Source organism: Nelumbo lutea, chromosome 4 (assembly GCF_056320005.1).
Source record: "Nelumbo lutea isolate HS-2025 chromosome 4, American lotus-T2T, whole genome shotgun sequence".
Classification (NCBI taxonomy): domain Eukaryota; kingdom Viridiplantae; phylum Streptophyta; class Magnoliopsida; order Proteales; family Nelumbonaceae; genus Nelumbo; species Nelumbo lutea.
Genome location: NC_142687.1, coordinates 30000001 through 30016645, shown reverse-complemented (window position 1 = coordinate 30016645; position 16645 = coordinate 30000001). Strand labels below are relative to the sequence as shown.

Here is a 16645-nt window from a genome sequence, read left to right as displayed (position 1 = left end):
ATTCTATAAAAAGTACCTTTATTTAAACGTCAATCCCAGATAAAACTAGTTACTACTTTTGGCTTCAGGTGCACAAGGGTAATCCTCAATATATAATGGTTCAGATGGTTCAACCAGTTGGTACTTCTTTATTTTCTGTCCGTCAGCGGTTCAACCCATCAGGTGGTCTAACCACACTGAGCAAGCACAAAAAAAGGGTAAATTGTTGAAACCTCCCATGAAGTTTGTGACTGTTGTTGAAAGTTGAAATATTTCATGAAGTTTGGTAATTGCAATCACCTCCTCTAAACTTTCTGATATAATTGCAAGTAGATTCCCCCTATTAGAATCCTCTAACAAGCAGCACAAATAAAATCCAAAATGCCCATGCAATTATTATTGAGGCTAGTTTCTACTGTAAAAATAATACAAACTTTATAAAAACAAAAAGTAGAGAATTTCAAACACTCCAACTTTACCTTTGAGTGTTTGAAAAATAAATCAATTTCAGAAAAAAGATTGGAAGGCTTTGGGCAAGTAATTCATATGAAGAGAAAATTTGAAAAAAAAAAAGACATTTTTGTCAAAAGTAATTGAAAGGGTACTTTAGAGATTTTGATGCCTTTTTTTAGAAGATTCTATCAAAGGGGTCTACTTACAACTATATTAGAAAGTTTAAGGGAGGTGATTGCAATTACCTAACCTGAGGGGAGGTTTCAGCAATAACGGGAAACTTCAGGAAAGTTTCAGCAATTTACCCAAAAAAATGTCAAAAAGCAAATGGGAGTTTGAAAGCTCCTTTGATTTCCACCCAAACCTCACCACCCCGTATTTCCCTACCACCACTCTTCATAACGAATCCCTCTCCTTTTCCAACCCAAACCTCCATAATCATATTTACCCATAAGAGTTATTGAATGTCTTTATCCTTCTTAACCCAACCACCTAATGTTTTTGGTTTGCACACCTTTTTCTACTTTACTAAATGAAACTTTCTGAGTCCCTTTGCCCCTTTTCAAAGAAAATCCATTTGGATCTTTTCTATCTTATTGGCTACAACAGTTGGTATTTTCAATAGTGAGAGTTAGTATGTAGTAAGACTCGACAACACACTTCTTATGAGGGTTATTCTCCCCTAAGTGAGGAATATCTTGCTTTCCATTTTCCCAACCTCATTTCCACCCTCTCTATAAGCGGCCTCCATGTGCTTGTTGAACCATATTTGACCCCAACTGGGAGGCCTAAATAGGAAAAGGGAAGCTCCCCTATTTGGCACTCTAAATCTACTGCAAACATTGTCAGCAACTCAAAATACTTTTAAATTTATCACTTGATCCACCTTTGCAACTAAAATGATGAGAGTATCATCCGCAAATTGTAAATGTCCAAAGCTTGGCCCCTTTGACCTTACACTATATCCCTTTAAACAAACCTACTGAAATCACCACTTTAACAAGAGATTTATAGCTTCCATAGCCAAGACAAACAATAAGGGGGACAAAGAGTCCCCTTGTCTTGGCCCCCTAGAAGCTTGAAAGAACTATGAAGAAACCCTATTAAGGATCACTAGAAAGGAAATAGATGAGATGCGCCCATACATCTAACCCCTCCATTTTTCTCCAAATCCCATCAACCTTTGTTCTTCTTCCAAGAATCTCCACTCCACATGATCATATGCTTTCTCAATGTCTAATTTATAAACTAGCCCAGACCTCCCTTTTCTCAATATTGAGTATATAAATTCACTTGCCACCATCACCCCATCCAAAATTTGTCTTACCTTCACAAAAGCCATTTGAGTTTCATCCACTACATGAATCACTTTCCATAGCCTATTTCATAAGATTTTGACCAAGAGCTTATAGGGACTGCATGCCAAGCTTATTGGCCTAAAATCCTTTATGTTCACAACCCCCATCTTCTTTTGTATTAGTGAAATAAAAGTTGCATTAGCTCTCCTTTCCACCATTTTATTTTCATAGAATTCCTTGACCATCTATGACTTAGATCTTTGTCTCCATTTATCCTCTTCAAAGCCTCTTTAACTTATCCTATTTCAACCTCCCTCTCTAGTCAACCAGCCGCTCTCTCACTCAATTTTTTTTTTTTATTTTGTTTCAACATCCCCCAAAGAGATCCAACACCATTTCCTCCCTGAATAGAGCTTCCTGTAAAAGTCCAATACTAACCTTTGAATATTTTCCCAATTCTCAGCCGCTTCCTCCCCTACTTGTACCCTTGTAATCAGGTTTCTCCTCCCACTTGCAAATGCGTGGAAGAAAGTTGTATTGTCTCCCTCCTTTAACCATAATGCTCTTAATTTCTGCCTCCATCTCACCTCTCCTCAAAAGTAACTTCTTTAATAAACAAATCAGTTAGGAAACATGCCACTTGTATATGTAAATATGTATGTGTGAGAGAGATGTTTTGTAGGTATTCTATTTTAATTTTTGTTTGGTTATTGAAAATAATAACAACCTTAACAACCAAATTTATTGACATTTTTCATAGTGAAAAATATCTTGAAGTCAAAAACTTCCTTGATAGGGTTTAAAACAAATTTTTCTATTTTTAAAATGGTTGCATTCAATCCAATATAAAACAAGAACACTCTTTTAACTAATTGAGGGAAGACACTTTTCACTTCATTGAAAGAATTAATTTACTCGAGAAGAGTTATGCTCTGTTATAGGCTAAGAAAACATGACAAAAATTGTGCTTTACAAACCAATAGGGTGACTACAACTAATGATTTGTTCCCAGAGTAATTTTATACTTTACTCTCCAGTGTCATAAATCAATTAGAGGAACACTCTATTTCTTGCCAGCCAAAAAAGAGAATACTCTACTTCTAGCTACATGGCTAGTTGTTATAGGAGGTTTTTAACTTTCTTCCCGTTCTGGGTGTTTTGTGCAAGTTCCAATATAGATGACTCTATACTTCCTGGAATAACTTTTGACTCACTGCAATGACATTCTAAGAAGAAGTTCATTACTCTCTCTCTCTCTCTCTCTTATTCCATCTTTTGCCTTCTTTGGGAGTTGGGTAGTTTATGATTTTGGTACTTAAGTAGGGATTAATGCTATTTACACTGTTGGGAATTGTTCCAAGTATTTGTGAATGATGGCTCCCAAAACTTCAGATACATGAACCTATTTGTATTACATTTTTATGTGGTGTTAATTACACTCACCTTTCCCCAGGTCCTGAACTATTGGAGAAACCTCCCTTGGGGTTACATATAATAACTTGGTTGATGTGGATGATGTTCATAATTGATACAAAAATCATGACAAGGTTTTGCACACTAAACCTTTTATGAAGATATGGAAAGTCATTTTTTAGACATCAAAGTGTATCAAGACATTGCATTTTTCTTGGCGAGTTCATCACATAGAAATTGATTATTGTTGGAGGTTTTATGGACAAAGTAAATGTTTCAATTGGAGGAGGAAAGAAATGCTAAATCGAAGGAAGAAATATATTTAATGGTTGTGAGTCATGAGGAAAGATGTGGTTGAAGGAATTAAAAAGTAAAGGATGATTTGGTTTGTTGAAAGATAAAAAATGGAATTACCAATGATGGTTCCATCTATCTAGGGTCTTGGGTTGGTTGGATTGGATATGGAGCTAACCTCTAGCATTTTGAAACCAAGTGATGACACTCAGGCTTGAATTTGTGTTTTAAGGCATGTCAACCTAAGATTTTGCTATTTCTTGTCGTTGTACCAAGTAATAACCCCTTGTTGAAGATGTAGAAAGATCAAAGTAATCAATTAAAAATGTTTTTGAGGAAATCTTTCCCTTAGAAGCCTTCTCTCTCTCTCACACTCTTTTTTTCTAATAAAATTTTCACCATTCTTCAAAAAATTAAAACATTTCTGATATTTTTAATACTGAACTACTTGAGGATATTTATATATTTTCTATACCAACTAGTGGATATTTGGTAATAATGTTGTGTTACATTTCATCAAATGTGATATATGTAGCTTGTTAAAGACAATAATAGGGGAAAAAGTCTCATTCCGTAAAAATAGATGTTTTCTTTTTGTATTTTCCAATTGCATTCATCTTTATTTAATGTTTATGTTGATCGGTTTTCCCTTTTTTCTCTTGAAACATTACAATATTAGTACATTGTTGACCATACTATAGGTTACAAACCAACACCTTGATGTTTGGAATACACTTGCTTGTGTATTGGATGCTTTACGCCATTATTATTATCAGTACCTTTTATCCACTACAGAGGCTGTTAAGGTATTTCTAACCTTTTCTTCTTTTTTTTTTTTTTTTTTGAAAAAGATGGTAACTTTATTCAAAAGAAAGGAGTACATGAGTAGATGTACACAGAAAACTACTAACTCAGTTATATAGGGAGAGAACTATCATTAAACAAGAAATCCCTATGAGCGCCATCCTTTGCAAGACCATCAAAAACAAAGCTTTGCTCCTTAGGGACCCAACCCAACCGTGCATTCATGTTAGAGAGGATGTCTCTAGCTTCAGCCAAGAAATGAGCTATAAGTCCAGGGATTACCGTCACAATCAGCTAACCAATTGATAGTATATGCAAAATTTTCTTTTATGAATATATTCAAGTAGCCCAAATCTCTTGCAATCTTGATTCTAGTTAAGGCTGCCATGACTTCAGCCTTTGTTGAAGAGGCTATCCCAATTGGTCCATTGAAAATCCAACTTATTGTACCATGTCTTCTAAAAATTCCACCAATTCTTGCTATACTAGATTTTCTCCCCTTCCTCTATAGATCCATTGATCTGGGGTGAGGTAAAAGACATGTGTTTAGAGAATAGGAAGTTTACAGCATTCCTTTGAAGATCAGAGATGTAGACTCCTTTGAAATACTTTGAACTAGAGGTCCAAAGGAAGAATCTATAAGAAATGATTGACATGATCTTCTAGTGGTTTCTTATTTTGTTGTTGAAAATACAATCATTTCTCTCTTCCAAAATGCTCCAAGGGATAGCATGAGCTTCTGAATGCCACAACGTCTTCCCTCTTTTGCTTAAACCTCTTCTTGACCATTGTTTGAGACAATCTATCACATGTTCTGGGAAGATCCAAATGTAATTGAATATAGTGTGGAAGAAAATCTAATGTTTCCTGGTTTCCTCACAATGTAGTAGTATGTGATTGGCTGATTCTCCATCTTTTAGAAGAAGCAACAAACATGTAGGAATAAATAAAATCTTCCATGGTTCTTTTTGGATGAAGGTCATAAGTATTGATCCTCTTTAGAGCTTTCCACACAAAATAGCAAACTCTGGAAGGAAAATGGGGGCACCAAATTCTCTTGAAGGGGAACTAATCAATTATCTGTTCTTCCTCGATTAAAGCCCTAGAGCAAGGCTTGGTTGAAAACTTACCAACTGGATGGAGGGCCCAAACTTGAATGTCAAGGGTATTTGGTGATAGGTTTGCTTCTTTGAGGGTGTGCAGAAAACTAGTAACTTCATTGAGTTCATTGTCTCTCAAAGGTCTTCTAAGGTTTAAGTCCAATTGAATTGAGAATGGGATGAGGACAAAATATGGGATATGTAACCTTGGTGGAACCGGCCTTGGAACCAAACTTGCCCTGAAATAAACTCCAAAATATTTAAAAAAATGTGAAGATTTGAACCCATACACTCATTTTTACAAAATCCATGGTCTCACTTGACCATTAAGCTACCCAAGTAATTTGATCATTTGTTTTCGTTTTAGTATTTGAATATGCATTATAAATAATGTAAAAGGTAACATTTGCAAAATTTAAATTATAATATGATAAATTTTGAAGCATATGTTAATATATTATGATAATCTACACATTGAATTAGTAAATTTAATCAATAAAACATAATATAAGTGTTAAATTATATATTATCATTATTAAAAATCAACTTTTAAAGGACATGTTTCATTTTTTAAGAGGGAGAGTAGACAAAGATTAGGTTCCACAGGTAGACCCCAGAACCAATCTTCACAGGATAGGTTCCGGATCCAAAAACCTAGAACTGACTGCTACAAGGTAGGTCTAGGTTTTTCCATGGAATTGAACCAAACTAACTATTCTCACCCCTAATTACAATTATGCATTAGGAATATATCCTTTGTCATTCAGTGGAGATGTTCTCAGTGCACGATGGTGGTGCTCTATGGGTAGAGAAGTGGCCATGTGGGAACAGTTTGTGAATAATAGATCCGGAGTGCAACTCATCAAGTGGTCTAACCATAGTAGGCACAAAGAAAAAAAAAAAAAACTTGTTGGAAAGAAAATGATAAAAGTTTACAACAATATCTTTCTTTCCCTCTCTCTCTCTCTCTCTCTCTCTCTCTCTCTCTATATATATATATATATATATATATATATATATAACAAGGAAGTCTAGAATTTTTCTCCTTTTTTTGAATTTTTGAATTTTTGTAATCTATGTCATTTTTGAAACTACCAATTAGAAAATCTCTCTCTCTCTCTCCTACACGTTCCAATAACCTAAATAATCTAATATCGTAAAATTTCTCCTAAACAACCTCCCCCATTATCCCCAACTTTCTCATAAGCTATCTCTAATTTAGTAGAGAATTTCTCTCCTAATTATCTCTATTTCTTATTTATCTTCTCTCTCACTTTTTATCTACATCTATCTAAAGAAAGTTTGAATTAAAAAAGTTAATAATTTTTTAAATATTCTTGTAAAATTATATATTTTTACAAAATTCAGTTAATAATCATTTTTACAAAATTCAGTTAGTAATTATATATTTTTACAAAATTCATCACGAAGTTATGTACAAATAATATAAATTCTGATTTTATAGATTAAAAATGAAATATTATTTAAAAATTTTTAGTAACTAAATATCTTAAATAAAAAATATTTTAAATAACAAAATTATGTATTAATAGTACTATAATTTGATGGATTATTAAATTCAACAAGTAGTTAATATTTTAAAATTTAAAAAATGATATTAAATGATCTTATTTCAATAAATAAATAATATTGTAAATAACTGATTTCATTTATACCAATTAATAATTCTAGAAAATAACTTTCAAAAAAATTATTGTTTAATAATAATAGCTTTAAAACTTAATCTTTATTTATTATATATTTATCTATACTAAAATTAATATTTATTGCATTTCAATAATTATTTATTTTTTTGTGATAAATATATTTTCAATAATTATGTATAAATCTATTTTTGTGTTGTTATTTAATAGAAAATTTTCAATAATTATTGGAGTTTAAACTATTGTTATTTAGCTTTTTAAATTTAATTTATTGTGTACTTTCGCTATAAATTTTTAATAATTATTGAAGATTAAACTATTCTTTATGGGTTGGTTCGGTTCAGTTGTAAGTTGTTTGGCCAACCAAATCGACTTGGTCAGGTTGGGGGATTGGTCACTCAGGTTATATCAGTTTGGGTCAATTAGTTCAAAAGATTTAAACTTAAAAAATTAAATTTATGATATAAACTATTTTAGCCTAAGAAATATTGGGATTTTCTCAATTTCCTATATTCAAAATATAAAATATTAATATATATCTATGGTTGGGCCACTTGATTTTAGTCAGTTTACAAATGGCCAAAGTGAAAATGATCCAACCTAATCAGGTTGAGAAATTGTTGAACCAAAGCTTATTGGGAATGCTAGAAATCGGGTTAGTCAGTTTCATTAGTTTAATTTGGAATGGAAATGGTGCGGGGCGGGGCGGGGCAGGGACAAGGAGCCTCTTCCTATTCCCGTCCCCACAAAAATCCCCATTCATGTTCTTGTCCCTATCCCCACTAATGTGGACAAAGTTATCCCATCCCCATTTCCACGGGGATCCCCACTCCCTGTGATTCTTTATAATGTCAACCATTTTGTTTTTTTTTTATTTAAAAGATAAAATAATTAAAATTTACAATCATATTAGAAAATATTCAAATATATTCAACCATATTTTTAAAAATATTAACACATAGACGTATGTGTACATATATAAACGTATGTGTATATATACATATATATTAGTAGGGATCCCATGGGATGGGGATCAGGGTCCATGCGGGGCAGAGAATGCTCTCCCCATCCCCGCCAATAGGGATGAAAATTTCCCCATTGCGTCCTCGTGGGGGGGAAATCATCCCCATCCCCGTCCCATTTGGGGTAAATCCCTACGGGGATCGGGGAAATGGGGAAAGTTGTCATACCTAAATTTGATAAGTTATCCTATCTAAAACTATTTATTGTTATTTTTGTATTGTAAAAAAATTATTAAAAGTAGTATATAAAATATAAGTGATTATTAATTATTATATAAAACAATTGTATACTCTTACGTGTTTCTATTGTATATCTTTAACTTAACAAATCCCATGCATCGCACGGGTCCCTACTAGTAAGAAATTAAAATTTAGGCTTTGAATGAGAAGGCCGAAGAGGCCTACTAGTAGAAAGAAAAGGGAAGAAATGTCGAAATAAATAGAAGAAAATGAATAGTAAAAATGTCTGATGTCAACCAAATGCAGTCTACTCAGTAGTTCAACCTACATGTGGTCTAACATACTGAGTAAGCGCAAAATGAAGCTTGTCAAGAAATCAACTTTTTAAGGACATGTTTCATTTCTTAAAAGGGAGAGTAAGCAAAGAACAGGTTCCACGGGTAGGCCCCAGAACTGATCGTTTACAAGATAGGTTCCAGTTCCAAAAACTTGGAACCGATCCCTATAAGGTAGGTCCAGCTTCTGCCATGAAATTGAACCAAATTGACTCATGCTCACCCCTAATTACAATTATGCATTGGGAATATCTCCCTTGTTATTCATGAGAGATGTTCCCGTTGCACAATGATGGTGCTTTGTGGGTAGAGATGTGGTCATGTGGAAACAATTTGAGTAACAAATCTAGAGTGCAACCCATCAGGTGATCTAACTAAAACCATTATGAGTAGGCACAAAGAAAAGATATTCATATTGCACAATGGTGGTGCTTTGTGGGTAGAGATGTGGCCATACAATAACAATTTGTGAGTAACAAATCCGGAGTGCAACCCATCAGGTGGTCTACCACTCTAACTCTAACCATTATGAGTAGGCACAAAGAAAAAACTTGTTGGAAAGAAAATGATAGAAAGGTTATGACAATATAAGAAATTTAAATTCAGACTTTGAATGAAAAGGCTCAAGAGACCTACCGGAAGAAAATAAGGGAAAAAATGTCGAAATAAATAGATGAAAAATAACAGTAAAAATGTCTGTCTAACGTCAACCAATTGACCAAATGCGGTCTACTCAGCGGTTCAATCCACCAGGTGGTTTAACATAGTTAGTGAGGAAGCGCAAAATTAAACCCATCAGGCATTCAGGTGGTCTAATGCTGAGTAAGCGCAAAATTAACTTGTCAAGAATGGGATTCGAACCCATGCCCTTTCGGACTAGTACCTGAAACTAGCGCCTTAGACCAACTCGGCCATCTTGACTTTGATGCCTGTAAACCTATAATCTCTTTGAAATAAAGAAAATCAGAAACAGTAACCCGTATTTGTACAAAGATGAATAGATGATGACGGAGCGCGGACGGTTGGATTCAGGTTCAGGGGGAGCGCAGAGAGGCGATCAACGTACACAGATGGCGGACGGTTGGATTCGGGTCCTGGTCGAAGCCATACACTCAAGTCCCACGCAGGCTGTTCTCTATCTCACCGGCGGAGCTTCTCAGGTTCCACGCCATCCTTGCTTCCTCTGTTCTCTATGTAACAAACTTGTCAGTTTAATCCTCACCACCATCTTCTTCTTCTGGAATTATTTGACAAATAATCGAGAAAAATAAAAAATTGAGCAGTCTCTTGGCTGGTTGATGTCCATCCCCGGAGCTTCGAATACGGTCCTAGAAGCTGTCGTCCCTTATTCCAGAATGTCCATGACCCAATTGCTTGGCAAGGTAGAAAAACGATTTGTTCCCCTTCATTAGTAATTTAAAATTTGATGATCAATTTCCCGCCAAATGGACGTTTTGATGTGATAATAGAACATATACAGTTGAAATTTTAGTCTGTTTCATTATATATGGATTAATTCGAATATAGATTCATATAAACATGATTGTGGAATATTTCTTGAAGAGGTTTACGAATTCTTCAATACATTCGTCTAAGTCGGAATTAACGAGATCTCTCTATTATTATGCAGATTCCAACACATTTCACTGGTCAGCAAACTGTTGAAGAATTGGCGTTGTTGGCTTACAACCGTGCATTGAAGCTCTCTAGTCCAGGTTCTGTATAATGCATGTCTAACCGCATGAAATGAATACTTCTCATTACAACTGTGCCTGGCGATATTTAAGCACTTTTATTTGGTTAAGGATATCGATTATGGTAAATGGAAATTGAGATGTGCTAAACTATAATTGTTATTTTTATCTGGTCTCTTTCATCGTTCATTGTTCAGACTTCAGGATTCTGCCACTAGATAAAAATATTCCTATAGTTACAGCTGAATATAATTCAATTTCATTTAAGCGAGCGAGAGAGAGAGAGAGAGAGAGAGAGAGAGAGAGAGAGAGAGAGAGAGAGAGAGAGAGAGAGAGAGAGAGCTAGTCTTGCTACTTTTTCCAGTATGCAAGTATTTAAGCATCTTAAATTGAGTACTTGTTTCTGCCTCAACAAACTCAGTTATTACTTGTGTGGTGTAACGTGGACATATCTTTAATAGGTTTCCCAGTTGTTGGGGTGGGGTTCACTGGTTCTTTGGCTAGCACACGTCCAAAACTTGGGGATCACAGGTATTGTTTTTCATGATTTCCTTTTTGTCTTGTTCTTCATGTAAACATGAGTTCTGTAATTTTTTTTTGTTCTTGTTAAAGCTTTTTTTTTTTTTTTAATTCCAGCCTACTTGCAGTTTTTATATTGATGTTAAAACTGTAGCAACCCCCAGTTATTTGAATACATTACACCACTTGTATGATGTATGGTGTAAATTAAAGGCAATACTTGTTTGCTGGACTAAATATATAACCTATTTCCTATCATGGGTCTTCACTATATGCATAGCTCTAGCTATACATCCAACTCCTAGTTAAGTCTTGAATCTTGATATTATTAATAAATTGGAAAAAACACAATTATAAAAACTCTTCTCAATGGATCTTATATCATTTTATTTTGGTTAAAATTCCCTTCTCATTCTAGAACTAATTTCTAATTCATGAATTTAAGAGAGCCTTATCCACTGCTCATAGAAAATCATACTATTTGTGGCTTTATTGGAAGATTTAATGTAAGCTAAGAAGATAGTGCTCTTGTGTTATGAGATATGATTTCAATTTGCATTGTCAGGTACAACTTAGTATATGATCTTTGAATTCCATTTAAAAGGTATATCAACATAGTGGCTTTCTAGTTGGAGAAAGTGGTTAAGTTAACAACTGTTGTTTTGGTTATGAATTGGCCTTCATTTTGCTGCAGAGAACTAAAAAATTAAAATTATATGCTTTAATCTATGTGAGATTTTCTCTGAATAGATTTGAAGAGTTCATTTTTACTTGAGGATAAACCAAAATAATTTCACTATACATTTTTTTACCTACATCACTATGTATTATGTTTTCATTACTTATTTGGCTGTTATTACATGTATGATACAAGTATTGCCTTTCTTACCGGAGCCTCTTATTTATACAGAGGATTTCTATTTTGAGAATTTTCTAAATCCATCAGTTTTATACTTCATGGTCTGCCAGATTCCAAGACTTCAAAATGGAATTAGATTCTGACATTCATATTCCTAATCCTACAATAGAAGTTGTGATTACTGTGTTTAGCATTTCTTCCTGGTTTTCTTTTTCCCCCTCTCTTCATTTTCCTTTTTATTGTGTTAGTTTCAATGTCCATTGGATCTTTTAGTTTGAAAATATGATATTTTTCCCCTTTGGAATATGGAATTAGCTTTTTGTTATTTTGTCATATATAGATTTTATGTCTCAACAAGGACATCTGGTCGACTTTGGGTCTCTAAAGTTACCTTGTCAAAGGTATTTTCCATGTTTCTTTTGGTTCTTATTTTGATCTCTATAGGTATTGAGACATAATTTAATTACTCTTTCCACTGAATGTCATTGTTAGGGTTTGAGAACTCGTGAACACGAAGACAAGGTTTCAAGTCATTATTTGCTCAAGGTGCATCATTGATACCAAGCGTAGAATTATATTAATGCCATTTGCTTATTAAGAAAATGCTTTAAAGAAAGTTACAAATTTATTCTAGTCACTTGACATTAGGGCATAAAATGGGTCTGAACTAGAGCAGATCTAGTTATATCTGGCTTCAATTCCAAAAAGAGAAATCTTTCATCTGATCCAGTTCCGGATTCAACTCAGGTCCATTGTATGAGATATGTGATCCATTTCATGCTCATACACCTTTGTTTTTGTTTTTATGTTGTGTAACTTATTCAAAGATGAACTGTACTTGCATTGAATTAGAAATTTATCACGTCTGGTTTGATTGAGCATGCAAATTGTCTAGGACATTCAAGATTTGAAAGATAGGGTGTTCCCATGGATGATATTTGTGGTGTAATATATATTTTTCTTAAAGAAGATTTTGTAAATCTTTTCTTCTGGTTTTCTCTGTATAATAATTTTGTAGAAATTTCTCAAATTTGAATATCTTGTCATAAACTATAGATAATTGATGATTGAGGCATTATGGCCATGTTTTTATTTTTTATTTCTGGACATAGTTGAATGTGGCATTTTGGAATTCTTAACTTTGTTTATTTGATGTATTTGATAATTTACTTGATGATGTTATAACCTTACATATCTTTATCATCAGCCTTGTCTTTTATTCCTTTCTGGTGTAGGCAATTGCTGATGCATGCAGAGTCTCGGCAACATTTACTTCAGAACTGAATGAATCAGAAGTTCCCATTGAATGTGAAACTCTCTTTGATGAGGATCAAGAATTGCACCAACTTATAAATGGAGAAATATGCATGAAAGTTTATCCATTTTCAAATGGTATAATGTAATTTGCAGATTGGATTCAACACAAAAGAGAAGGCATATTTTACTGGATTTTGTCTATTATTTATTCTTGAAGAACCGAATTTGCAGATACAAATAGCTCCAATTCAGAGAGAAAAATAATATTATCTGGTTCATTTAATCCTTTGCATGATGGACATCTCAAACTCTTGGATGTTGCTACCAGGTAAATGAATCCTTGTATAGAGCTTTTTGTCTGGAACTTTTCAGTTGAATTTGTAATGAAAGGTAAATAAATAAATAAATAGAACCAAGTCTAGTTTTGATGCATAAATGGTTCATAATTTTATCCCATGTTCCAACTATTTGGAATTACCTGCATGAATTCTGTTATTCTATTTCACTTGGTTGTCTAGGATTTAGTTTCTGAACAAGAAACATAATTACATTTGATATTGTCAGAACCAAATTTTTGCACTTCATAGTTACAGGCAAACCATCCATAGGGTGTGAAGTACATTTTGTCAGGTGTAAGTAACAGATAGAAGACCACCTATTACAAATGCAAGGGTAGCCTTCTAGCCCTTTCAACTTGTAACGGATTGCTTCTTCTTATGGGTTCTGTAGGTGGTCTTCCATGTGCATGACCAAACCATCTTAGTCTATTTTCTCTCATTTTATCATCTATTTGATCTACTTCTAGATTCCTTTGAATGATTTTATTTCTGACCCTATCCTTTTTAGTTTTTTCCACTCACCCATCTCAACATATACATTTCTGCCTCACTCATTCTTGGACATGTTGTTTCTTGACTACCCAACACTTCACTCCATACAGCATAGGCGGCCTTACAATTGTTCTATAAAATTTTCCTTTAAATCTAAGTGGTATTCACCTATTACATAAGACTATAGAGATGGGACTGATGGGTCTTTTGGTGCTGTTATGGAGAGTGGACAACCATGGGTATAGTGGTTATTTAGTATATGATGTACAAGGGTGTAAATAACAGAGAGAGACTCACACTTGATACTTTTTGCTTTTCTTCTAACCTGTATTCTCTTCTCTTTCTCTTACTTTCTCTTCCAGATAAGCACATATTCTCTTCTATGTTAACCCTTATCTGAGAAGTGATAAAAAATTTTTAGAGCAAAAAGGTGAAGAAATCCAACCTGAACTCAACCCAAACCCAATTCAACCTGATGCCACCTTTGGGTTGGGTTGGGTTAAGTTAGGGTTGAGGTTGGATTGGGCCATGGTTTGCCACTAGACCTGTTCACGGGCCGGGTTCGGGCCGGGCTTTGTATATGAATCAACAGAATACACTCAGGCCCGAGCCCGAGCCCGAGCCCAGCTCGACCATCGGGCCTAGGTCTTGTGTCTGAGCCCGAGCCCAGCCAAAAACTTGAAAACAGATTTTTTTCTTTTTTATTCAATAAAAAGTGTTTTGTTTATATTAAAAACCCTAAAAACTAAAAAATAATAAACATCTCACTATTACTTGGAAAAAAGAGAAGAAGAACAAAGAAAAAATATTGTATATATATTTTTTATTAAATAAAATATATTTTTATTATTTAGCATATAATATCAAGTCGGGCTCGGGCTTTTTTGAGAAAGCTCGAGCCCGGCTCGAAAAAATTCGGGCCTGGTGCTTTAGGCCCGAGCCCGAGCCTGCGGGTCTAAAATTATGACCAAGCCTGACTTCTAACGGGATGAGCGGGGCCGGGCCAGCCCGTCGGGCTATCCGGCCCATGAACAGGTCTATTTTCCACATCAAGGTGAAGATTGTTTTGTAGGTTCAACACTTAAGGTTGGGCTGGCGTTGACTTCAGTGTGGCCTAACTTGGCCTAATTTGCACCTTCAACTTGTACTTTGTAATATCTATACATTCATTTCTAGTCCAGTTATGAGTTATAATATATATTGCTTATTTTTATGTATGCACACACAAACCTATTAGGGAAACATGCTATTATAATTCCTTCCTTATGAATTATCCCTTTCTTATGTAGCTTCTGTGGTGATGGCTATCCATGTTTTGAGATTTCAGCAATCAATGCAGACAAACCTCCTTTGACAGTGTCTCAAATCAAAGATCGCGTTAAGCAATTTGAAAAAGTTGGTGAGTCTTACCCTGTTTATCTAATTTCTTATTTATTTTTAAATAGATAAGATTTATATTTCTTTTAATTTTAATAATAAGATGACTATCTTCTGGTGCTATAGTGAATAGTCTGGATCATTTATTCTCAGGAGATGGGGTACTGATGTAGGACCAGCTCAGTTCTAGTCCTTAGAGAATGTTGAATGGTCTTCTTGGATCAGAATTTTATGGCTGTAATGGCTTCTTGAAGGAATAAGAGAGAAAATAGGGAGAGAAAATACCTGGAATCACTCACCTCTAGCATAAGCTAAAGAAAACTCAATAAACTTCATTGCCTTTTGTGTAAATGTCCATATATATATATATATATATATAAGGCTCTAAACTCATAATAATCTTAGGAATCAAGCTGTTAGACTCATAATTGTCTTAGGAGTCAAACTGTTGGACTCAATAATCCTAGTAGGACTCAAACTAAGCTGTCGTATCCTATTTTCAGTTCAAGGAAGACTCAATAACTCTAATCCTATTTATGCAATGACTCTGGAATTTTAAACATAAACAAACTATAAATAGACAATCAAACCCTATTATTAGACCTTACAGAAAAATTGTAAAATGGCAAAAATACCCTTGGTATTCAATTCTGTCCAAATCCCAAGTACCATCACTATGCCATATCAGGACCTGTTGTAAGGCCTTCTTTCTAGAATAAGTCTTAAGGGTGCTGATTGATTCCTATCAGGTACTATTTTGTTTATTTTTAGTGTTTGAGATATTCTCTGTTAGCAATGTTTTTTTTTTCTTATTTATTTATTGATGTTGAGGGTGTTATGAAATAAAAGGGTAGTAATTAGACCTAGACTTAGACTGATGAGTGGGGAATTGAAGGAAAGAAAGCAAAAATACTTATTCAGTAGCAAAAGAATATAATGTGCCAGATCTTTAGTTAAACAAAAGTGGTTACACCTGAGCGGTTGAAAGTTTTAGATATTCATATCTCATAGTTTTTCTATTTGAAAGATATATTAGGTAAGTTGTGATATTAGTGTCTAAATCTTTGTATTGGCTTGCCTTCTACTTTCTATAAAATTTATGATGTATATTGCCCTATGTGTGATTACTTCTAGCAAGTCTGGTGGTAAACCAACTAAGAACAGTAAAACTAGACCCAGAAGAAAGACCAAAAATAACTTGAGAAAGAGTCATACAAATAATTGAAATGATGTAAATTAATCCTAGCCTGTAAAACTGGCAAGATGACTAGGAATTGATGCCATTTATTCCCAGATCAAAGTTCACACTTCAGCTTAGTCATGCATGTTCTTTTCATAGAAAGAATCCAGTTTAATGCAAGACATTTCCTTAAGTTCTGATGGCATCCTTATTAGGAGGACAGATGGGATTTCTATATACTAATACTAGTGGATTAGGACTGGTATTTTCAGGAATCTATTAATATTAGTGATACAATGTTAGCCTCTGTGAAGAAGACAGTTTTCATAAATGGATTTACAATGCTTAAGTGTGAACCTAATGTATTCCTTTCAATCCCCTGGTGGA

The 16645-nt window shown here is 34.1% G+C and overlaps 1 protein-coding gene and 1 non-coding gene across 3 annotated transcripts in view; one reads left to right on the top strand and one right to left on the bottom strand.

Annotated features, from left to right (window-relative positions):
* Window positions 1-9382: 9382 nt before the first annotated feature.
* Window positions 9383-9463, bottom strand: TRNAL-CAG (transfer RNA leucine (anticodon CAG)). The gene has a single exon. It is a non-coding gene; the product is annotated as a tRNA-Leu (tRNA).
* Window positions 9464-9521: 58 nt separating this feature from the next.
* Window positions 9522-16645, top strand: part of LOC148854919 (Nucleotidylyl transferase superfamily protein) — an 8917-nt gene continuing 1793 nt past the window's right edge. The window contains exons 1-9 of one of the 2 annotated variants that reach the window (XM_088984732.1): window positions 9522-9702; window positions 9826-9924; window positions 10173-10257; window positions 10698-10767; window positions 11955-12015; window positions 12107-12160; window positions 12850-13006; window positions 13103-13199; window positions 14991-15100. In XM_088984732.1, the coding sequence (XP_088840858.1) occupies window positions 9544-9702; window positions 9826-9924; window positions 10173-10257; window positions 10698-10767; window positions 11955-12015; window positions 12107-12160; window positions 12850-13006; window positions 13103-13199; window positions 14991-15100 (892 nt within the window). In that variant the 5' untranslated portion in view covers window positions 9522-9543. The remainder of the gene's footprint in view (window positions 9703-9825; window positions 9925-10172; window positions 10258-10697; window positions 10768-11954; window positions 12016-12106; window positions 12161-12849; window positions 13007-13102; window positions 13200-14990; window positions 15101-16645) is intronic. The other variant, XM_088984734.1, reaches the window with a different exon arrangement.